The sequence below is a fragment of the Stenella coeruleoalba genome, assembly GCF_951394435.1.
Source record: "Stenella coeruleoalba genome assembly, chromosome: 9".
NCBI lineage: Eukaryota > Metazoa > Chordata > Mammalia > Artiodactyla > Delphinidae > Stenella > Stenella coeruleoalba.
In genome coordinates, this window is record NC_137155.1 from 12,147,686 (window position 1) to 12,172,580 (window position 24,895).

At 41.4% G+C, this 24,895-nt stretch overlaps 1 protein-coding gene across 3 annotated transcripts in view; it reads right to left on the minus strand.

Moving 5' to 3' along the window:
• Positions 1-254: 254 nt before the first annotated feature.
• The window catches only part of SUGCT (succinyl-CoA:glutarate-CoA transferase), a gene marked incomplete at its 5' end in the record, with an annotated part of 694,779 nt that continues 670,138 nt past the window's right edge, over positions 255-24,895 (minus strand). For all 3 annotated transcript variants that reach the window (XM_079931161.1, XM_079931162.1, XM_079931163.1), the window contains one exon: positions 255-5,618. In XM_079931161.1, the coding sequence (XP_079787287.1) occupies positions 5,455-5,618 (164 nt within the window). In that variant the 3' untranslated portion in view covers positions 255-5,454. The remainder of the gene's footprint in view (positions 5,619-24,895) is intronic.

Sequence of the window (24,895 nt, forward strand, 5' to 3'; positions counted from 1 at the left end):
TGATGAGAACTCAGTCACAACAGCAAGACGCCAGCTGTCACAGAGTCTAGTCTCTGCTCTGTATTACATTTTATTTATTTATGTTTTTCTTAGCACTGGGGGCATGTGACAGGTAGCAAGCCCGAGGGCTCTGCCCCAGACTGGGGTGACATCTGGAACACTCCTTCACTTCGTTCCCTGAGTTTTGAGGGAGAAGGAGAGGGAGCCAGTTATTCAGGGCTCACCCCGCCCATGGATTAAGCCAAAATCGCTTGTGGAGCTGAAGTCATGGCCAGAATTACCACTAGTTATCCTCCAGATCACTGAGCAAGTCCTATTTTTCTCGAGGTCAGTGGTGGCTTTTGGTGTCCATGCTTATGTAACATGGACAAAAAGAGAGAAAGAGAGAAAGAAGCGGAGGAGGAGGGAGAGGAAGATAAAGGAGAGGGAGAAAGAAAACATTATTGTAGAGAAAGGATGGGGAAAAAGTGAAAAGTCAAAAAGGAAGTGGAAATAAAAAAAGAGAAAGTAGAAAAAAATGGACTTACAGGGAGGTGTCAATTAGTCACTTTGCATGGCAACGATTCTCCTGTCACTTTAGACTTTCAAACCAAGGAAGAGCAGCCTCCATATTAGTTTCCTATTGGTGCTGTGACAAAATATCACAAACGCCGTGGCTTAAAACAGCACAAATTTATTAGCTTACAGTTCTGGAGATCAGAAGTCCCAAATGAGTCCAAACTAGGTCTCACTGGGCTAAAATCAAGCAGGACTGCTTTCCTTCTAGAGGCTCTAAGGGAGAGTCCTTTTTTTTTTTTTTTGTATTTTTCATCTCCTAGAAGATGCCTATGTTCCTTCATTCGTTTCCATTCTCAAATCCCATAGCAATCGGAAAAGTCCTTCTCCCGTCATGTCACTCTGACACTGACTCTTCCACACTTAAAGGCCCCTGGGATTGTATCAGGCCCACCACAGGGCCCACAGGCCCCTGTGATTGTATCAGGCCCTCTTGCCATGGAAGGTGGCACTATCCACAGGTTCTGGGAATTAGGATGTGGGCCTCTTTGGTGCATCTATCACAGCCTCTTATTAAAAAAAAAAAAGGATACAAATGACCTTATTTACAAAACAGAAACAGACTCACAGACTTAAAGAATGAACTTATGGTTACCAGGAGGCCAGGAGGGAAAGGTAGGCGGGGAGGGATAGATTGGGACTGACATGTACACACTGGTCTATATAAAACAGATAACCAACAAGGACCTACTGGACAGCACAGGGAGCTATACTCAACATTCTGTGATAACCTATATGAGAAAAGAACCTGAAAAAGAATGGATACATGTGTAACTGAATCACTTGGCTGTACACCTGAAACTGACACGGTTAATCAGCTATGCTCCAATATAAAATAAAAATTAAAAAAAAAAGTTGCAAAGGGTCAAGAGGCTGGGTAGTCCCTTTAATGTTAAGATCTTAAAGAATGGGAAGAAAGAACTATTTCTCCAGAAAAAAAATTTGAGGTGGGTGAGTTCCGTCTCCTGGGTAGCATTTGAGCTCCCCCCAGTGCCTGTCCTCCCTCCCGGCATTCACACGTCAGGTCAGGCTAGGCTCACGCTGCGATGGGCTCGCCAGGGTCCCCAGGGCCAACACACCCTTGGGTCACCCTGACCTGGGCGTGCTCTCTCTTCCCTTCCACCACATCAAATTCACTTATTCCAACTCTCCTCCCTTCAAAACTCACATTCCCTCCCCCTAGTGTGTAGAATAAATATACGGTTTCAAAGTATTTGCATTCATTTGTCAATAATACATTAACTTCCTGGAGTGATACTAAAAGACACGGTTTTGAATCAGCTTTGGGGGAAATGTGTCTGTTGGAGGTGCTTATACTCCACGAATCCCACCACATAAACCTGTCCTGCATAGAGCCAGCTCAGGTCCATTTGTGCCCAGAAGATAGCCTGGTATGTCTACACAGAGAAACCATTTAAGCATCATATGAGAGTAGGAATTTATAAAACACTGAACCCTGGTATTTCTCTACTAAGACTGTAAGAAGTAACACAATTTTATCCTGATGTCTGAGAAAAGTTCTACATTTCCCCTGTGATGTGTTTTTTATTTTCCCAGCAGCTGTTTGAAATGGAATTATGTACCTTTTTTTCCAGAACCTTTTCATCCTCCTTATCAAATAATGATTGTACCACAAAATAGAGAGGGAAAAGAAGTGAGCTTGACATTCTGGCCTCCTAAGTGTCATTGATACTACAATCAAGGTGAACCACCATTTTCTGCTGGCATCCCGTGTCTGAAGAATCTCATGAATTTAAGGACTCACTATAGCGGATATTCTCCCATGAACAGAAGCAAATGCAAGAAAAATCTATTAATCTTTGGGGATGAGTTTGAAAATGAATAGCCCAGGGCCAGGGAATGGAGGGTGAGGACTGTGCCTTTCTTTCCCTCTCGTCTCCTTTGCCACATGAGCTGTCAGAGCAGAGGCAGACGATCTGGACCTAACGTTCTTTCTCAGCACCTGCTGGCCCAGGATCTGGAGAACGGGTCCTGTGGATAAAGGCAGCATTGAGCCACATGGGACAGTGACAAGCAAGACTCACATGCCGACGTCATGGGACCGAAGGGTCAGTGGTGAGCTACCAAATTCAGGTGAGATACAAGCGGGTGTGAATTTCCGTGCAAAAGGCTGAAAGCAGGGGTCTTGAAGTCTTATGCAAAAGCCCCCCACTGTGGGGTTATCTAAGAGGTTAACCCCACATAGTCTAATAGTCTAATGAGCTAGTATGAAATAACCTATGTGAGACCTCCCTTGTTTTTCTGTTTTTTTAAATCATGACTGGGCTTCTAACTCCTAGTAGATGGACTGAACACGAAAGAACACCAAGTAACCCGGGGGAGTCACACAAAACTGGTCAATGTTCATTTCTCTTCTTCTGGGGAAACATTCAGCATATCAGAATGCATGACGGAAAATATGCTTGATTAACCAGAAAATCATGGCAGCAGAAAGTTTAAGAAAAAAATCAAGGGAAGGAAACCAGTTGCTCGTGGACACACATAATGATTAACCCGCGAAGTTTCAAAGAACTTTCTAGGCCAACCTCAGACACAAATCTGCCAGAAGGTAGGCCTTGACACAAAGTGAACTGGAGCATATGGTATCTTAATAGTATGTTTGGCTTTGGAAATGCATAAGATGATAGGTCCTGATAATTAAAACAGCACATTGTTTATAGGTATAACTTGATCTGGGACATGTTGCTAGAAATTGTAGCAAGCACAGTGTTTCTTGCAGGACTAATTATCTATCTGAACTTGAAACATATTCTAAATTACTTCTCTCACCTAATCAGTTGGGTAAGTGCTATCTGTTGGGTAATGAACAGGTTCAAAGTTCTCCTGGATCGTTTTGAGGTGTGTAGGTGGAAATCTGGACAGCTACATACACGATTACACTGGAGACGGTCTCCAATGGCAACTCTGCTAGGGACCAAGACTGCGCAATCAACCAACCGTAATTGATTTCAAGGTTTTAGAGGCATTTTGTGACCCTGTCTAAATGATCAACATCCTGCTACATATGGAGACCCAGATATTTAAGGGTTATTGCTCAGTAACCAAGTAATTTGCATTTCAAGACATCTACTTGGCTCACTAGGAGAAATGGTGGAGAAACGTCTTTCAAGGTATGTGTTTTGCCAATTCTCTGTCATCCAGTCTTTTACCATTTTCATTACTAATTGTATATACATGGAAGAATTTCATTTAGATGTCTGGCCTGAAGTGAATGTCTCCAAATATATATCTACGAATTAGCCACTGGGGGAAAAGTACTGAAGAAGGTATCAAATTACCCTTGCATGATGAAATTCTAACTAGTGGGATAACAGCAGGAGTTCTTCAGAATAAGTTGTCCACAAAGAGGAAAGCAGAGAGGACAATAAGTGTTTCAAGAATTAGTAGGCATTCCTCTAGAAAGTCCCAGGAGGCCTCATGAGAAGACAAACTTCCTTTGGAGTCCTTGATTCTACAAACACATTGGGGCTTACAGCATGCATAAATGGCTTGAATCTTCCCAATAAAAAAGAACACCATAAGAAAACTAGCTCTAGGGGCTTCCCTGGTGGAGCAATGGTTGAGAGTCTGCCTGCCGATGCAGGGGACACGGGTTCGTGCCCCGGTCTGGGAAGATCCCACATGCTGCAGAGCAGCTGGGCCTGTGAGCCACGGCCGCTGAGCCTGTGCTCCGCAACAGGAGAGGCCACAACAGTGAGAGGCCCGCATACCGCAAAAAAAAAAAAAGAAAACTAGCTCTAAATCACAGTTTGAAAAATGAACATCTGTAATTTAACTTTCAATGACCACTTGGCATGTAATGACATGGCTTTAAGATATATGTGCCTAACAGCGTGAATTGTTTTCATATGAGGATACTCATCATGGGGTCATCTGATTCCTTGGTCTGTACCTGGGCTTGGGTGATTGGCAGTCTGAGTGACAATTCATCCTGGAACATATAGGCAAATCAGCTACCACCTTCTGGACAGGAAGATGTTTCTATATTTCGAATTCACTGACAAATACTTAAATGCAAATACTTAATATTAAGGCATGATATATTCTTCTACAGTGGATACTCAGATCACAAAGAAATATTTTCCTTTCATTCTCCAATTTATCATTATTTAGACGTTATTTAATACCGAGATAGTCATCTGACATTCATTTAAAAACCTGTTGCATTTGTACTTGGCTCAAAATAAGGTACCAATTAAAGAACCACTCTTCACCCCCTACATCCCAAAATTCATTGGTGGAGACTGATTTTCTGCCGTGTCTCATGAAATAATCAAAGAAATACAACATAAAGCCATTATTTACCCCCATGGGGGAGAACGGAGCTCAGTTTTATAATGGACATTAACAAATTCCATGGTTTAAATTACAGATTAACAAAGGGTTCATGAGCTCAAAATTAAGTTATTCTGTTTAAAATCAATCACCGAGACTGTCATTCTGCTTATTGCTTTGACTTCCTAACAAAGGTTTAAATGAGGACTTTATGTGCAAGTAAAGAACGTCAAGAGATCTGCTCTTTTTCAGACCTGCGTGGGCTGGAGGGGCAAACGTTTAGGCTATTAACGTAATTAGAATGAGGAATGTATTTTTCCAGAAAAAAAAAAAACTTCACCCAAAAAAAAAAATCCCACAAATCCACAATTTATCTATTATCTGGGGGTAAATGGTAAGGAATCAAAGGTGGGGTGCGTTTAGAAAGCACTCGATTCACTGATACCAGCGCCATTCTGGAGAGGCCAGGCAGGAACTCTGGAATTCCTCTAACTCTTCCGTGGCAGGCACCAGAACTGGGGAGCAGGGTCCGGAAAGGCTACTTTACCTTTGCTAGCAAAACGCATTCCAACTGTGGTTTTGCAAAAAAGCGTATTTCCTTTGTCACTCAACCTCATGTTGGGTCACCACTCCAGCGCTGAGCAGCTCTGTGATGGCCCTGTCATCGTATCTGAGGACCTCCTTCAGGACGTGCGTCGTGTGCTGCCCAAGCAGGGGGGGCGGGCTGGCCTCTGACATCTTTAACTCACTGTATCTCACAGCTGGGCCTGTCAAAGGGGAAGGAAGGCAGGAAACCTGTTAATGACTAACCCTCAGAAATTCATTACCCAAAAAAAAAACAAATTCATTACCCAAGCAGCCTGGGGTGTTTGCGATGAATGCCAGGAACATCACTGCCGGTTACACCCTTGCAGACGGACCATCATTTTGGAAAGAACTGCATTTGCACACATGGCTTTTCTTGACTTAGCTTTATCCAACTGTGCAGTGGTCATCTGACCTGCCCACCACCATGCAGGGGGCCACATGAATATGCCTGGCCTGTCACAAAGACCCACAGGGGTAGGTCACTCAACTGAGTTGACTTTCTGGGTCTCAGAGAACAGTGGCCATGGGTACATAGTGTCTCTCTGAAGCTGGAACTCTGACCCCAGGTGAAGGGAACACAAAGGTTTACTACTCAGCATCTACTGTAGGGTTCCAAGATTCAGTTCAACAGACCACAGATCCACTACACCTCAGCCAGACCCGGGGTGAAGCCTTTAGGTGGTAGAAGAGGTTATGGGTGCAAGCTTCATTGTCAGAGAGACTTCTGTTTGGATATCAGCTCTTCTACTTTCGAGCAGCGCCATCTCGGACTAATTACTTAACGTCTCTGAGCCTCGTGTTCTGCGACTAAACTGGGTATGATAAAGTTTACCACATAGACTTGATGTAAGGATTTAAATGAGATAATGGACAGAAAGCACGAAGTAAGCATCCCCTAACCCACAACAATGCACAAAACCTGCCGGCCACTATGATGACAAAAGCTGCCCCATCACCTCCCTTGATGCTTTGCAGTGCAAGGGGAAAAGGATGTTTATTGTCAGCTCTTTGCTGAGCACTGAGCCACTGCAAACAGGGTAACTCAAGAAATGCTTTCAACACCTGTTGGGAATGGATTTTATCCTCCCCAATCTTCACATAATGACACTAAAGTCCCCAAAGCTAATAAGGTTTTGCTCAAGGTCACATGGCTAATAATTAATAGCACCAGGAAGCAAATCCATGTCCACCTGAGCTGTCTCACATTGAAGACCATGTACTTTCCATAACCTTAGCAGCCTCGTCTTGCTTCTCACTCTTCCATGGACAAGCTGGGGAACATGCTGTTTCAACAGATTTTACTTTTGTTGCCTCATTCAATAAATGGTATTTATGTTGGCTGTCCTTTACGTCTCACTTGATTAGGCTTCGGGAAAACAAATTAGGGAGTCACAAGGAGACTACAAAACAGTACATTTCTATCTCATAAAAATTCTTCCAGCCTCCTCTCGATTTGGGGAGCTCATAGGAAGAACAAATAAAACCAAAGCACATGTGGGTAACAGAATGTCAGTCAGTAAAGCAGCAAATGTGCTCCCGGCTCTTCGGAGAATTCCATTCAGAAAAGGTCATGTTGAGGAAGCCATTGTTGATGGAGAGAGAGGACACAGACCTCCTAAAACCATCAAGCCGCCCCTGTCTGTCACCCATACCATGCACGCCAGATAAACGGCAACTTCCAACTGACTGCACAGTCCTTCTCTGAAGCTCAGGGAAATTCCTTTTTCTTCCCCTTCTCACACTTCCCTTTAAATGCTCCAGTGTATGACTGTTTTTTCACGGGTTGGTCCCTTTTCAGGAAAGGAGCACACATTGGGAAGCAGTGCCCCCTACGCTCCCGGGAAAGCTGATAATTTGGTATTTTAGGGATGTGTTCCATTTTGACATTAACCATGGTTTTCATCTAAAACTTGTCTTTCAAAAGAAGGACTCTGCTGAGCGAATACAAGGCTGAAGTCGAAGTCAGGTATGTGTTCTTTTCCTACTGGAGGACCTGAAGCAAGACGATCAACTGGAAAACAGTCACTTGACTATTCAGGAATCTGGGTTGAAACACAGCTACCATTTACTGCTATTGCTGCTGCTGCCAGGAGTATTAGCAGTGGTAGCTACCGTTTCCTAAGAATCTAGGATGTGCCAGCCACTGTGCCAAAGGTTTTACATACATGATCTCCTATAATCCTCACGGCAATCCTGTATGGATGTTGCCGGAGGTTTAAGGTAAAACGGTTACAGTTAGGATCCAGGTTAGAAAATGAGAATAACTTGCCCAACATCATACAGCTAGGAAGTTGTCAGTTTCCAAGTCCAGGTCTGTTGGGTTTAGGAACTTGGAGTTTTGTTAAAAAAAGAATGGGTTGAGGTGAAATTCACACAACATAAAATTCACCATTTTCAAGTGAACTATTCAGTGGCATTTAATACATTTGCAATGCTGTGTGACTACCACCTCTATCTAGTTCCAAAATATTTCCATCGCTCCTGAAACGGAGCAGGACCCCACCTGTGGTCCTTGGCCCCCATGTCCTCCGCCTGCCTTTTGTCTGTGGAAAAACTTTAACCAAAGAATAAGTTTAATCAGAAAAATGAGAAAATGCAGAAACAAAGGAAAACCGTACAACAAGACTAAATAATAATAGTTTAGTCATTAAGCGCAGTTAAGGACCTTTAGTTCCTTCTCAAGGGCTATAGATAATATTCTGAGCCCTATCCTGTGAGCTGTCTTATAGACGCTGAAACCCCATCAGGTGGAAGAAGTTAACTACGTGATGGCCAGACTGTAGCCGTGACATTAGCTGCCACAATTCCAAGAATTGGCCTCAAGGAAATGGGAACAAACCGACCCTGGAACTGAAGATTAACCGTACTTAAAACAATCAGGATGACGCTGGTCAGACCAGCGATGACCGATTTCAGGATGACTGTCAGAGCTGACTGTGCTGTTTCTGCATGTAGCCCCTTCCTTCAACCTATAAAAGCTCTTGCCCTCTGATTGTGAGGGGTGGAGTCGGCCTTTGGACAGGCATCCGCCCTCCCTCGCATGGCCCCCCCCCCTTCGCCGGCATGCAAAATCAGGCAGACTTTCCTTTCTGCCAACCTTGCCTCTTTACTGGCGAGCAGCCAGACCCCACCTTCAGTTACACTCTCAGCAAAACCCTCATCCCTTAAGCAGTTTCTCTCAATTCTCCCCTCCCCTCACACCCCTGGCAACCACTAACCTTCCTTCTGTCTCTAGGGATTTCTCTATTCTGGATATTCCATATCAATGAGATCATACAGTATGTGACCTTTAAGTGTCTGGTGTCCTCCACTTAGCATAATGTTTTTGAGATTCATCCACATTGGAGTACTGTGGTATTGGTACTTAGAACTTGGACGTTTAACCTCCCTGCAGGGATGATGCATAAGGGAATTCTTCAGGTCCAGCCATAGGAAAGGGCAGTTCAACTTGTGTCACCCTCACTATGCACCATCCTTTCCTGGGAGCTTCCAGATCCACACCGAACACTATGCTACCAAGTCTGGGATGAAGGGCATTTAACACTTTGCACAAAAAAATCTTAGAGAATTTAGGTTGGTGGAATGGTATTACTTGGTAATTTTTAGACTTGCTAGGATAAAGACACCTGGAAGATACTATACATTTGGAAAGCTTAGGCTTCTTTAAATAAATATAAGTTACTAAGTAAGCCATATTGCAGTTTATGAAATTGTATATACTTTTTCATATGCCCCTTCAGAAACCAGGTATTTTGCATATGATTGATTTTAGAAAGATTCTGAAGCTGGGGTTTATCCATGTAATTTAATATCAGAGTATGGTATAGGTATCTGTACTGTACTGGCCGTTTTCACATTGTAATTTTCTATACGTTTCTTAAATACAGCAGTGCTCCCTTATCTGTAGGGGATAGTTTCCAAGACCCCAGGTGGATGCCTAAAACCACAGATAATGTCAAACCCTATGTATACTCTTTTTTCTTATCCACACATACTTATGATAAAGTTTAATTTATAAATGAGGCACAGTAAGTGATGAACAACTATAACTACTGATAACATAGAACAATGATAACAATATACTATAATAATAAGTTATGTATAAGTGGTCTCTCAAAATATCTTACTGTACATATTTAATGCTTTTTCCATCTTAACTAAGCACCTATGACACACTGTGGCCTTAACTTTTGCAGTTTGAGGCGTGACAGCACAACCAGCACCAACTTCTTTTTCCTTCTTCACCATTTCACGGATAGAAGATGCGCTCTTACTGTAGATCTCAGCGACCTCCGCTTACAGTTTATTCTTCTTTCCTTATTAAGTTGAGAACTTTCACCTTTTCACTTAAAAGCAGCTCTTTACAGCTTCTCTTTGGCATATCCGAATTGCCAGCATCACTACTCTTGTGCTTTGGGAACATTATTCAGTAAAATAAGGGTCACTTGAACACACGTGCTGCCACCGACGGACAGTCAGTCTGATAACCTAGAGGGCTACTAAGTGACTAACGGGTGGATACGCTGGACACACGGATGATTCAAGGGACAGAGGGGGATGGCAGGAGAGTTCATCACTCTCCTCAGAATGGCACACAATTTCAAATTTATGAATTATTTTTTTCTAGAATTTTCTGTTTAATATTTTTAGACCACGGTTGACAACAGGTAACTGAATCTTTGGAAAGTGAACCTGGGGATGGGGCAGAGTGAGGAGCTACTGTGGAGGATCATTTTGCCACATGGTTCATAAAACCCAGAAATTTACAGTCCCTTAAAAATATAGACACGCACAGTGAGACAAGGAAGGCAATATCTAGATCCCAGAGAAAGCTAAGTTCTCATGGGTCCATTGAATCCTGTCCTTGTAACCCTGTGCAATAATCCTATGTACCTGGGACGTCCCTCCCAGTCTAGGCTTTGCATGGAGGGTTCTTCAACTATTTGTTTCAAGAAGTAGAACATGTTTGACATAATTATTTACATCTAAGGTCCAGAAAGAATGATCTGATTTTCTGTTTAAAAAAAACGATGAGCAGATAAGTCACATGTTCTTAAATTACTTTTTGGCAAAGCAATATCTACACCCGCATATGCTTTCAAACACTTGAAAGCTGTGTGATCTTGAGAATTCTTAAAAGTCCCTGAGGGCTTCCCTGGTGGTGCAGTGGTTGGGAGTCCGCCTGCCGATGCAGGGGACACGGGTTCGTGCCCCGGTCCGGGAAGATCCCACATGCCGCGGAGCGGCTGGGCCCGTGAGCCATGGCCGCTGAGCCTGTGCGTCCGGAGTCTGTGCTCCGCAACGGGAGAGGCCACAACAGTGAGAGGCCCGCGTACCGCAAAAAAAAAAAAAAAAAAAAGTCTCTGAGTCTCAGTCTATAGATTTCTAAAGTGAGGCTGGCAATACCTACGGAGGATTGGTTTGAGCAGTTGGGTAATACAATATGGGTAATAACATCAGTAATAATCAAATAAATGTGTATGAAGATAATGAGCCCCAATTTTGTTTATAAAACTAGCAAATCATCTTGTGGATGTCATCTTAGCGTGTGTTTAAGACGTCCGTGATTGGGACTTCCCTGGTGGTGCAGTAGTTGGGAGTCTGCCTGCCAATGCAGGGGACCTGGGTTCGAGCCCTGCTCTGGGAACGTCCCACATGCTGTGGACCAGCTAAGGCTGTGCGCCACAACTACTGAAGCCTGTGTGCCTAGAGCCCACGCTCTGCAACGAGAAGCCACCGCAGTGAGAAGCCCGCGCACCGCAACGAAGAGTAGCCCCCACTCGCCGCAACTAGAGAAAGCCCGCGAGCAGCAACGAAGACCCAACGCAGCCAAAAACAATAAATAAAAAAAAAAAGAGGTCTGTGATTGGTAGGAATGCAAATTGGTGCAATCCTTCTGGAGGGAAATTTGTCAACTCAACATCAAGAGTTTTAAAAGTGTTCACACACTTAGATGGAGAAATCCTGCTGAAAAAAATTTTTTTTTCTATGGATGTAATCAGGAATATTGACAAATTTTATTGGCAAGGATCTAAACAAACAACTTTCTAAATCTCCTTAATACTCTTAATACCTCTCTCCTTCCCACAAGGCTTTCTAACACACAGCCTGTGAGGGTTCTTTGTGGGGCATTCTGAACTTAAAAAAAAAAGAAAGAAAGAAAACTTTTCCATCTTTTCGTAGCTTCCAAAGGTTACCTTGTTAAGAGTAGGTGTTTAGCAATCATTCCCTCATGTACTGTCCTCAAAGGCCTATCTCTAACCGCTTCCTTCTAGATAAAGAGGTCAAATAGTTGTAATACTGAAAAAAAATTAGGAAAATATGTCCAAAACTTTGGCACTGGTTCAATAAATTACAGTAACTCTAAATGATGGCAAACTGTACTATAATTTCAAGTTGTGTATTTTGGGGCTTTGAACAGCTGTAACTGCCTTCACTCTCTCCTGATAAGCCACTGAAATAAAAGTACATGAGTTAAACAAACAAACATAAAACTTCATATGAGGAAAAAGGATGGGAGAGAGCATTACTAGTGAATGGGATATTCCAACAAATTTAAGAATGACATGGATGGGATCATGTTGATGGGGAAAAGAGGCAGAGAAAGCTGAAGCACAGAATATTCTACAAGGACACTGAGAGGAAGTCGATGCCAATTGGTCTATTTCACCTCCCCAAAAGCCTCTTTTTTAAAAATTTAATATAATTAATTTTTTTTATATTTTTGGCCACTCTGTGCATGGCTTACGGAATCCTAGTTCCCCGACCAGGGATCGCACCCGCACCCTTGGCAGTGAAATCGCCGAGTCCTAACCACTGGACCGCCAGGGAATTCCTGAGCCTCTTTTCTTAAAATCAATGGTTAAGAGAGAGACAGATCTTAGACTAGAAGTAGGGCTGAAAGCAGAAGGATTAAACACCTCAATATAGACTAGTCTCACTGGTTTCTACTAGAAACTAGAAGAAAGTGAAGCTTGCTTTCAAATTTCTAAACGGAAATGACATTAAACCTAGAATTGTATATCCAGTCAAATGGTTAATCAAATATGAACGTATTTTCGAACTTTCAAAGATTAAACTTACTAAGTATGTTTCTTGAAGTTGACTCCAGTAAAACACTGGAGTAAATGAAATAAGAGGAAAATGTTGGTACGCACAGAGGACCAGCCAGGAAGTGTAGGGAAGGAAGGTCCCAGAACGACAGCTTGGACAAGGCAGAGATGGAGAAGGACAGAGATCTGCAAAAGGGGGAGTCTAAGGAGGCAGAAGAGCCTTAACTGTATAATCAGTATGACTGAGAGGTTGGAAAAAGTAAAATAACCAGATAAGGCTACATACGCAAGAGAAAAAGTAAGAACTAGGAACTCTGGAAAAACACAAAATTTGCCTAAGAAAATCAAGATTCAAATATGAAGCAAATTACAATGTGGCAAGATTTTAAGTAACTGATGGAATATAAGTAAAGAAAATCCATTTGACTTTGATGCCAAGAACATTCAAGAAGCGCTTATTATCTCTGTATCCTCTATAATGGCACAAAGCATAGTGCATTAGATTGTCTATTAGTTGCTGTTTGCCCTATGCCGGCAGGAAAATGCCAACTGTATTTGCTAATTGGCCCTCAATGCCTTTTGTGGTCCTTCTAATGAAGATAACAGCAAGCATCTTCTCTTGAACACTTGTGATGACTGTGGACTCTGCTTTTTATTTGCATTATCTCACTGGACTTTTCAACTTATAAAACAGAGAGCATTATAACTCGCATTTTACAGATCAAGAAATCGAGACCCTTTAAAGGGTTAGTTTGTCTAAGGTTACCCAGTTAAGTAAGAGAGAGAACCAGGACAAAATGTCCTATACGTCAGACTCCGCGGTCCATGCACTGTCATTCAATACAAATGTGGTGAACTAATTATTGCTAACAATTAAAGATATTTGAATAAATACTATTTATATTATTTTATTAATTCATTTATCCACTAATTTATTCTACATATAATTTGTGAGTATCCCTGTGTCAAGATCTGAGCTATATAATCTAGATATATGTTAGCAAACAAAATGTATCTAGACACTCCTTTCATGGAATTTACATTCTGATTCGGAAGACAGACAAATAGGCAAACAAATAAATAGTTTTAATTTGATAGAAATTATTAAATGAGTAGAAACCTAGCTGAAAAGAGGAGAATATTGCAGGCACGGTGGAGAGGGGTCATGGGGTAGTAAAGTCAGTCCCCTACATCCGAACCTTCAATTTGTGAACTTTCAAAGATGTGAACGTGCCCCTGGATGCCAGCTGTTGTACTGGACTACTGTACTTTTCAAGGTACTGTACTGTAAGATTAAAAATGTTTATTTTTGTGCTTGTTTTTTATGTGTTATTTGTGTGAAAAGTATTATAAACCTATTACAGTACTACAGAGCTGACTGTGTTAGTTGGGTACCTAGGCTAACTTGTGTGAACAGGCTTGATGTTCAAGGCACTGAAAAAAGTTCCAGGGTGGCTCAAACATCATTTGGTAGTTTCTAGATGAAGTTGGAGGGAGAGGCACAGGGATTTATAGGCTATGGTAGTAAACTTGGATCCTATTCTGAGTTCACTGGGAAGCAGCTGGGGCTTTAAGCAGAGCAGTGACAAGACTTAAATACTCCCATTGCTGGGCAGAGAATGCGATCAAATGAGCTTGGAGGCTGTTCTGGGGAGATCAGAGGAGACGATGGTGGCCTAGACTAGGATGGTGCCTACAGAATTTAAGAAAAGTGGATGTATTTGAGGGCTATTCGGTGATAGAATGAGAGGGCTTGCTGATGAAGTACAAGGCCCACCCAAGGTAGTTGAGGAGGGAGGGAGAAGGATCAAAGGAGAACTCCCCTTTCTGAGTTGAGTAACTGGTGAGGCCATTTACCAGATGCAGAAGGCTGAATGGATTCACAGACAAGCCTGGGTGGAAGCAGAAGTCAAATTCTTTTTTGAAGATGCTGTTTGACTTGCCAATGAGATATCTGAGGAGAGAAGCCTTTAGCTATGCAAGTCTGGAATTCAGGGAAGAGTTTGGGCCAGGATATGTAAATGTAGAGGTCATTTACCATCTAAATGTCTTCATTCCAAAGCAGTATATTTCCAAGGCAATTGTATTTATTCCAACATCTCTGATGCTGAGGTTTTAAATTCGTTATTCAGGCAGCCTTTCCTCTATTATCTAAGTTCTATATCAAAATCTATTGCATCAAAATGGTTTGTGTCCCCAGGAAGCAAATTAAATGAATGAAAAATTAATTTGTATAGCTCATAAATTCGGAGATAAATGCATTTCTTGCAAAGAGGAATTCTTGGCCTTGAACAGACACATCTCCACTGACTCAAGGGGTAGAAATCAGGGCAGTTTTACTTGTGAAAGAACTGTGGACGCTGTGCTCACAGAAAGAGGCAGAGAAAGAAACGCAGAGTTCTCTGAGGCTGAGTCATAGACACTCAGGGATTCCCAAAGGTGTGGATGTTTTTGATCTGCATTAATAAAGGCAATCAAACCAAAAAATGCTGAAAGAAATGTACACCACAGCAAGCTCCAGCACTTCAGCTGGTACCAAACCTGGAACCGCAAGTGCTGTCCTTGTGAGGAGTCTACCTAGTCTAAGGATTGGTGGGCAAAGCCCTCACCAGGAAGGGGGTTGAGTGGCACAGCTTGTGGGTTAGACCCATTTCTCCATGAGGACTGTGTGTGAACTGCCCTTGGTCCCTCAGGAACAGTGTGTCAGAGTCTAGGAAAGTGACAATGCCTTTGACCTCAACTTCTGCGGATGCCCGTTCTTGGGAGGCGGAACTAAAAAACCTCCAGGAACCCATAGGTCAAGAGCTGGAGGATGACGAAATGCAAAGGTAGATGAGGAGGAACCTGCCCCAGTCTCTAGTCATACACGATGACATTGGCAACTACTACTTAGTGAGCCCTTACTGTATACCAGGCCTGGGGCGAAGAGCTTTGTATTTGTTAATCTAATTTGATCCTCACAATAACCTTAGAGAGTTTTTGCATTTATCAGTGCCTTTTATTCCTATATCACAGAAGAGGAACATGCAGCTCAGAGAGGTTATGAAACGTGTACAAGGGCACACAGCACACAGCAGACGCACATATAGATCTGCTGACTTCATAGCCATTGTTTTCGAGAAGTGACATGGCAAGGGGGTTAAGAGCATGGGTTTGGGGAGCCAGAGGGTCTGGATTCACATCCTGGCTCTGCCACGTACTGAGTGTATCTCCTTGGGTAATTTACTTAAGCACCTGTGCCTCAGCATCTTTCTCTGTACAATGGGGATGAAAATGGTCCCTTCCATATAAAGTTGTGAGGATTTTTAGAACTTCTTAGAACAGAACCGAGCACACAACAAGCACTCAATACATGCTAGCTGCTGTTGTTACCTTTCCTTCTTTGCTGCAGTGCTGACCTTAGCAACCTAGATTCCTTAAGTAGAGCCTTGGTCACCTGTTAATTTCAGACTTCTACTTCCCAGAACATGGACAAGTGAGCTGCATTTCAGATTCATGACAGCAAGTTGGGGATAAAAGCCTTAACTTTTAAAAATCTTTAACAGTCAAGGATAAGATTATTTAAAGGAAAAGGAAAAGGGAGGAAGGAACACTTTAAAAAAAAAAAAATCAATTCTATTCATTCATTTTAGTTAAGGGCAGCTTTTTTTGTCTTCAAATACTAATTTTTAAAAAAGTTTTATTTTATATTGGAGTATAGTTGATTAACAATGTCATGTCAGTTTCAGGTATACAGCAAAGTGATTCAGTTATACATATACATGTATCTATTCTTTTTCAAATTCTTTTCCCATTTAGGTTATTACAGAGTATTGAGCAGAGTGCCCTGTGCTATAAGGAAGGAACCTTTTCTTAAGCAGCACTTTTCAAATGTTTATTTCATGTATTCCTCACTACAACCCCTTGAGATAGGTATGTTTTCCTCTTCCTACAGGTAACAAAAGGGAGGCTAAGGGAGGTTGAATGATTACCTGATCATCTGATAAGTACATACTTACTATCTCCAATGGCATCAGAACATACACCAGAAATTAATTTTATACTCTCTCGAATTTTAACTAGTTATGTTAAAAGGAACTTTGGAAACATGGGACTTACTTAACGAACGCTTACTCTGTGCCAAACACTATTATATGTGCTTTGCACATTTGATTCATTCAGCCCAGAAGGTACTACTATGATCCCCATTTGTAAAATCGGGAAAACTGAGCAACACAGCAGGGAAGTCACAGAGCTAAAAGGGTCGCAGAGCTAAAAGGAGCTGAGCCAGGATTCCAAGCCAGAGAGTCTTGCTCCAAATCCCGAATCTTTGCCAATGGGCCACGCTGCTTCCCAGTAAAGAGGAGAAAGCAAAAGAAGAGAGAATTATCTAAGCTGGAAAATAAACTCGGGGTCTTGGAGTAGAACATGCCAGCTTCACATTCTGTCTTCTGACAGTCGATTCCCTCTGTGTTTCTAGATCACAGTTCTACCAGATTTCTTATGCAATAGGTACTCATTACTACTTCATCTTTTCACATTAATTTGTCATACTCCGCCTATTTCGTTGTAGGAGGTCCTGGAAACACAGCAGCATCGATACGTTCTGATTTCTCATGTTTCTGAGTCAGGCAATGCTCTCCAAAGCTTTCCTCTCTACCCACCCCAAAAGGAATGAAGCCTTCACTGTGTTCTCTGTGGAAAGTTATCTGGTTCAAGACACAGGGAGGGCCCAGTTCCTGGTGTGCCAGAAAATTCCTCAGACTAGCCCTGTGTCGTGTTTTCCATCTGTGGTTTGAGGCCCTTTGGTAACAAGACCCTGACTATTCCGTCTCATCTCCTCTTAGAAACCTTCCACGATTCTCTTAGGCTGAAAAGGGAATCTACCCCATAGATGCAAACATCCCAAGCTACTCTAACTATACACAGAGTTTGAGCTACGTTTCTATAATCCAGACCAACTTAATAATGTAAACAGTTTCAGGAAACAGAGGTAGCCAAAAACATGTGGGAAACCATAATGAATATTCAAGTAATGGGAACATAATATCACATCATCACGAGGGAAGGGACCTCAACGGTCCTTTTTTCCAGAACTCCATGCACCTTCCGTCTTCATGATGCATTTCTAAAGCAATGAAACAACTTATTGCTCAACCTCACAGCAAACTGGCAAAGGATCAGTACTAAGGGTTAAATTAATTAACATAGCTGGCCGTCCAATCATAATGGAAGAGAGAATGAATACAATCAAGTGTGTGGGTCTCTTCATTTGTTGTTGTTTTTTTATGTCTGATATGGGTGTCAACTTTTTTTAAAAAATTAAGAATACTTAAAAGCAAACATCTGTTTCATAATATATGAAATGCTGTATCGAAAGTTTTTATTTTGACTTCTCTGGACTATTGCTAAGATACGTACTATAGATACCATTTAATCTTCAAGGCTTACTAGTGTAATAAGAAGCCAAACTTCATTTCACTGAAAATAATGATAGCTCCAGTACCAAGTTATTCCACAATTTCCCCTCCACTGCTTGAACTCATCATCATAACAATAACAATATTTTTTATATGGTGCCTCTCTGCCATGGCGTCCAGGGCGCCAAAGGGAGCCACACAGTTAGAACACATTAAGCCCATTAGATGTGAGATAAAAACAGATAAGCCATTTCAACTAGCATGGAAGAGTGAGAAAAGGCCATAGAGAATAAAAATGGCTTTGGACACCTTGAACAGAAGGACTCAACTGATGGCACTGCTCATATGGTCCGGCATCCCAGCAACTCGAGGCAACATGTGGTGTGTACCACCAACTTGGATGAGTCACCCACTCTTGCCCAGGGTTCAGAAGCACCATATATCACTACTGCTGTGGCAGACGTTAATTCATTATTCTGAGCTCAATAAAGATGCCTCAAGCCCCACTACCTACGAGGTAAGAGTATATTTTCAACTATGTCTATGGTCCTGTGGTAGGCATCAGTGTTCATCAGATGTCCAGTTTCCACCTTCCAGGGCCACGATAGTGTGACATGTCCTGACCCCTTTGTGTGAGGCCATGGGATTGGTCAACAAATTGTGAATGGGAGGGAAGTGTATGCCCCACCTCCAGGCCAGAACACTCAATGCCGAGGTAAGCCCCTCCAGGTCTCTCTGCTATAACAACTCCACCTTGCAAGCCATAATGAACATGGGATGTGAGCAAGGAATCTACTTGTGTTGTTTTAAGCCAATGTTATTCGGGAACTGTTACTACAGCATGATCTAGCTTATGGAGACTGATTCTATGCCTCAATTTTAAAACAGAGACCTATTTGCCAGAACCAGAGGAGGGACTCATTCATCTAGTCTCTCAGCACTCCTTTCAAAAGCATTCAGTTCAGATGTTCCAAATACTGTGAAACTCTCATTGTGTGTGGAGTCAAATTTGACCAGTGGAATGATGAGAACAGCTATTATTTATTGAGTACTTACATGTGTTAGGCGTTTGGTGGAATGCTTTTCACATATTATCTTGTTTGATAGACTAAATGACTTTTAAAAGTAGGACGATTATTATACCGTTTTATCAACAAAGGAAAGTGGGGTTAAGTAACGTTATCAAAACAACACAGTCAGTCAACTAAAGAATTTTGTTAGAATCGAGGCTGGCTAAATACAAAGTGCATGCTCGTTAACACTAGGATATATTTCCTCTCTGCATAATGTGGAAGAAAATCTGTTCGCATATCAGTGGCTGAATAAATACCATTCTTTGGCAGATGGTGTTATAAAGCAGTACTGTATTATAAATACTTATATATTTCATGATTGCTAATCCATTAAGGCATTTATCTTTCATTTGATAAAGAAACAGGGTAACTTGCATTTGATTTATCTATCTTGTTCCAACCCACTGAAATGTCATAGTAGATTATCCACTTCCTGCTGGAAAAAATATACGGCCCATAAGGAAATGCTATCTATATTCATTAGCGAACACGCCATCTCCCCTCAAAGGGTGCTCCCCCAACTTTCAGCTGAGGTCTTTGAAAAACGTCGGGCTGGAAGAAACTACCCCCGGAGTGCTTCTTTCCAACATTTGTGTTTGCTTCTAATTATTTTCAAATTATTTTCAACACTTCTGAAAACGCTACGAAGGGTGAAGAAACACCTTGCTGACAATGTGCTCTTTGCCAAAATAATCAATCCTCCAGCTTCTTTTGCTTTCTAAAATTCTAATATTCAATACAAGCTCTTTGGGCACATTCCCAAGATTTTGTTTGGTTCGACTTCACCATGGAAAACAAAATTGGTTCAGCTGAAGTCTGTAGCCAGAACGTTTTAAGCTTCATAGACCTTCAAAGTAGTGACCTTCTCCTCACCCCCTCTGCCTCTGTGCTCCATTAAGGAAAATACCGGAAGAAGTTTCCAGGCAGAGAAGCCAGACTGCATTTCGGTTCAATTTTGAGAGGAGGAACTGAACAGAGCTGGAGCAGGTAGTTATTTGTGGCTCTTACCTCAAATGAGCTTTGAAAAGTTCTTCTGTAAACCTTGGAAGGTCTTTTTAAATTTAATAAAAATTGCCTGTGCTTCTTAGCCTTTTATCTTAAAGGAATAAGTCTTATATCTACCATATTCTTTCCTTTTCCAGGACTTTCTTAGATCACACAAATCACAGTCACAGCCCAGGCAAATAGAGGATCAAGCAAATTAGGTCCTCAAACCTGCTGCTGGGAAAATGGGGGTGCTCATTATTTGTCACAAGAATTGATCTTAGTTTTTCTCTTTCACTTTGTCTCTGCAGTCCAGATGGAAAGACTATAGGAGAAGGTCCTTTCCCTCTATGCCCATGTTTCCGTTTTGGCATCACCAGCCTCTCAGTAACAGCACCCTAACCCTCAGCCTTCCCTTTGAGACCTTGTTACGCCAGTGGTCCTGTCTCTGAAACGTCTCTCACACCTCCCCACACTTCTGATCTTTTCTCCCACCTCCTTGGCCCAAAGCACTCTGAAATAGGAGGACCACTTGTCTAATCTTTTTGCCCAGCTGTTCCCTCCAGGCAACCTGTCCTCATTCCGCCTTGGACTGGATGCTGTGCAGGTCCCTGTGCCCACCTAGAAGGCGTCTCAGGTTGGCGATCCTCAAACCCAATTATTCTGAAAGTTCTGTTCAGGCTAACTTGATGCTGAGCCTTTCCTTTTCTTCACAGTGCAAAGGGACAGCTCTTTTCTCTGACTCCCTATAAATCTGATATGCTTCTCCTTTACGGTATATCTCCACGTCTAACAGTATTGCCTCTTGTGATCTTTTTTGAGACCATAATCAATGTTTTGCTCATCTTCCATCCCCCACTGCACCTACCACACGGTGAGTGTTCAGTAAATAATTAGTGGAAGTATTAGACCAAAAAATCCTAACATATTCCTAGATTAGGAAATGAGACTACTAGAAATATGTGAAATACAGAAGGAAAGAGACATGAAGACTTGCAAATTAATATATTTTGCCCTAGGCGTCTAAATGGAGTCACCTTGACTCTTCTCTTCCTCTCACATCCCATTACCAACCCATCGGCAAATCCTTCTGGTTCCACCTTCAAAATATATACAGAATGCAACCACTTTTTACAACCAGCCTATTCCTTGCCACCATCACATCTTGCCTGGATTTCTGTGAGAGCCTCCTACCAGGTCTCCCTGCCTGCATGCTTCCCTGCAGTGTATTCTCAACAGGGCAGCTGCAGTCACCCTTTAAAAACATAATTCAGATCAAGCCACTCCTCTGCTCAAAATTCTGCAAAGTTATACCTTTGTAATTTTTGATGGCTCAGAATTTTGTTGAAGGATAGCCATCTCTCCTCCATAACTGTAAAAAACATTTTCATATTTGGTTTATAAACCCCAAACAGAATGATGGATCCAATTAACTTTTTTCATTTCTGTATCATCTGTTTCCTTGTAAGCACTTTTATATACACACCAGACTTCAGGATTTGTCCACTTATGTACCATATCAAGTGAATTTTGGTGCACAAACATCAAAAAAAAAAAAAATCTGCAAAGCTTTCCCTGTTTGACTCTTGACAATGGGCTCTGAGATTCCAAATAACCTTCTAACCTTCCCACTAAGCAGGTACCCCTGTGACCTCCCCTCCTGCATTCCTGCCCTTACTTACTCTGCTCCACTGTGCTGGTTTTCTTAACCAGGCATACTCATCCTTAAGGGACTTTGCTCCAGCTTTTCTTTCTGCTTGGAACATTCTTCTTTCTGATATCTACATAGATTGTTTCCTCAAATCCACCAAGCCTTCACTCAGTGAGGTCTACCCTAACTAACTACCACCTTTAACATTTCTACTTGCCATTCTGACCCTGTCACTTCCAATCATCCTCACTCTGCTCTACTCCCTCTTTCTTCCATAGTACTTTTCAAATATGTCTGCCATTCTTTGTCTCCCTCTGCTAGAATGTAAGCTTTACAATGTCAGGGAGCTACGACTGTTTTCCTCAACAATATATTTGCTGAATACAAATGTATGAATGAATAAGTGAGTGCTTTAGTCCTAAATTCAGCTCTCCGGTTTCTTAAACAATGAGGTCATACCCTCAGACCTCAAGATTCTAGAAAACGAAATCTTATCAAATAGACCCAAAAATAAGGTGAAGCAGTGTTACTATGAACCAAAATAGTCACATGTAAGCAGAAAAGTGTTCAATGCAATGTGTCTGTTCTCACTGAATCTGGTCTATGCAATTGTGCAACTTGCATGTATGTTACCCATGAGGACAGACACCTGTGACATTCTAAAGATGGAACATTCCAGCAGCTGTGCGGCATTTTTGAGTACAGAGATTCATACCACAGATTGGATGAAAACAGGTGTTCAGGAGAATTATCAAGCTCCGTGAGGGCAGGAATCATATCTGTTCTGTTTGCACTGTCTAGAAGCCAGTAAATTGGGATGCTCAATACATATTCGTTATGTGAGTGTAGGAATAAAGAGAAAGGATCCCTATTATTTTCAGAAATAAACAAGGCAGTAAAAAGTAATTTTGTATTCACACAAAGGAAGTATTCACACAAAGGAAGGTTTTACTACCTGGACGCTGGTACAATGATACCAAATTTTACCTCAATTTAATTTGTTTAGAAGTTAATTTTTTATTATGACAATAATATGGGGGACTCTATGAACAATGTAAAATAGCTCAGAAAACACTGACAGACTTAAAAAATTGTTTATTATTCCTTCTTGGAAAGACAGAAGTTCTTTTGGATTTTTAATGACTGCTTTTCTGTTTCAAAAACGTAAGTCTTGCTTTTATTTATATGAGACTATAATTTTTACAATTGCACGTTAATTTAATTTTGATTCCCATGTTCCTCTTTGTTAGTGGGTGTTGTGAATTTCACATAATAATAATAATACATGTCTGTTGTGGTGTACAAACACTTTCCTATTTATTGTTTCTTTCCTTTCCCACATGCTCCTCATTAGCTATTTAGAGTCTTACTTACAAAATGCCCTGCTGACTCTCTTGCACATGAATTCTGTGGCTATTCTTGCCTGGTATCTTTCGAATTACTTAAAAGCATTTAACAACAGTAAAAAGGGCTAATAACTACTGAATATCTGAAATGTTGTTTTCGTTTTTTACAGTTTCACTGTAAATTTGAAGATAGTCATTGACTTTTTATATATTAATTAAATGCACGAGTAATATTCTTTCCCCTCATGGAGCTCTTTGCACAGTTTCCAAGAACACAAACTTGGTTCTCTTCTTCCGCTAAGGGTAGGGCTGGCTATTGTCTATGAAATATGTTAGGATATCTTCAGTACATGCTGAGTTAGAAGACATTCTTACCACATTGGAACTTCATTAATTTTGCCTGAGTAACAATCCAGCTTAAGTAAATGAAAAATATGAAAACTATCATTTCTTACAAATAAATGAAACTAGGCCAGAGATGTCTTGTAAATCCATAGTAAAACTTCCTTAATAATATACACAAGTGGATTGTAATTAATAAATCAATTCTTTGTCCACAAAAGGTACTTCTTTGTTTCAGCATGCTTATTTTTAGGAGCAGTTGAAACATTTCCTCTGTAATCATAATTAAGCCAATAATTCGTTCAGGAACTTTTTTTAAAAACAAGATAGCACAAAGATAAACCTCAAAATTATCATCTAAATATCTAAATGGTCATATATTCCAAATTAATGAGAACCAAATTTAAAATGTTACTCTTCTTAGGTCTCTAAGTTCACAAGGTCCATAAAACCAGACCTGGTCCCAGATAATAATTTGTAGATTATCATGAATAAGACGGTCCTTGATGAGCAGTGATATAGGAATAATTTATCATCTGTATCCTTAAAAAAATAAATAAGAAATACTCCAGTGAAAAGGTTTCTACGTGACATTCTGAATCCCGGAGAAAAAGTCTAAACAATAATAAGTTTAAGAGTCCTCCCTGGATTAAACTTTCTCTGAAAGTTTTTGTACCTTAAAATTACATGAAGGGGGGTTTCCTGGTGGCACAGTGGTTGAGAGTCCGCCTGCCGATGCAGGGGACACGGGTTCGTGCCCCGGTCTGGGAAGATCCCACATGCCGCAGAGCGGCTGGGCCCGTGAGCCATGGCCGCTGACCCTGCGCGTCCAGAGCCTGTGCTCCGCAACGGGAGAGGCCACGACAGTAAGAGGCCCGCGTACGGCAAAAAAAAAAAAAAAAAATTACATGAAGAGGTATAAAACAGTTTATGTGAGGAAAGAGACTATTTTTGTTCACTAGGAAAGGATTTGGAGGTGAAACTCTACATAAAGAATATTATGGACTTGAAAACATCCAAATACATGATATATATGTTAAGGAGAACCACAATTTTGTTTCCTATGAAACAGAACATTCAAAAAACCTTTAAGTGGCCACTCTAAAGTGAGTCCCATTGCCCAGCCCAGTGGTATGATGGCGAATGTGTAGTAAACTGCACAAAGCATGTCTGAGAACGCTCTGAGCATCTCCTTGGGCAAAATCCAGAAAAGGGGAGCATCTCCAAATTCCTGTTTTCTTTAGAAAGAAGAGGTGTGCTTGTTTACTCCACCCTTTGTTGGTCAAAGCCATCCTACCAGAGACAAGACAGATGCCTCAGTGCCTTGGGGTTTGTCAAAGTGTGAGAAAAGGGCTTCCTCCCTCAATTTTCCAGCTTGACAAGTCAAAAATGCATATTGATGGGCCTGGCCTTATACCTAGTACATCAGAATCTTTGGGAGGAAGGCTTGTTATCTGAAATGGAATGAACATTGAACTTGAATCACTAAACTGGAAAAGCCTTGCTACTTCCTAGCTTTGTGGATTTGGGCAAATTACTCAACCTCTTTCAGCAACAGTGTCCTCATCTATAACATGAGGGTGATAACCGTATCTAGTTCATAGGCTAG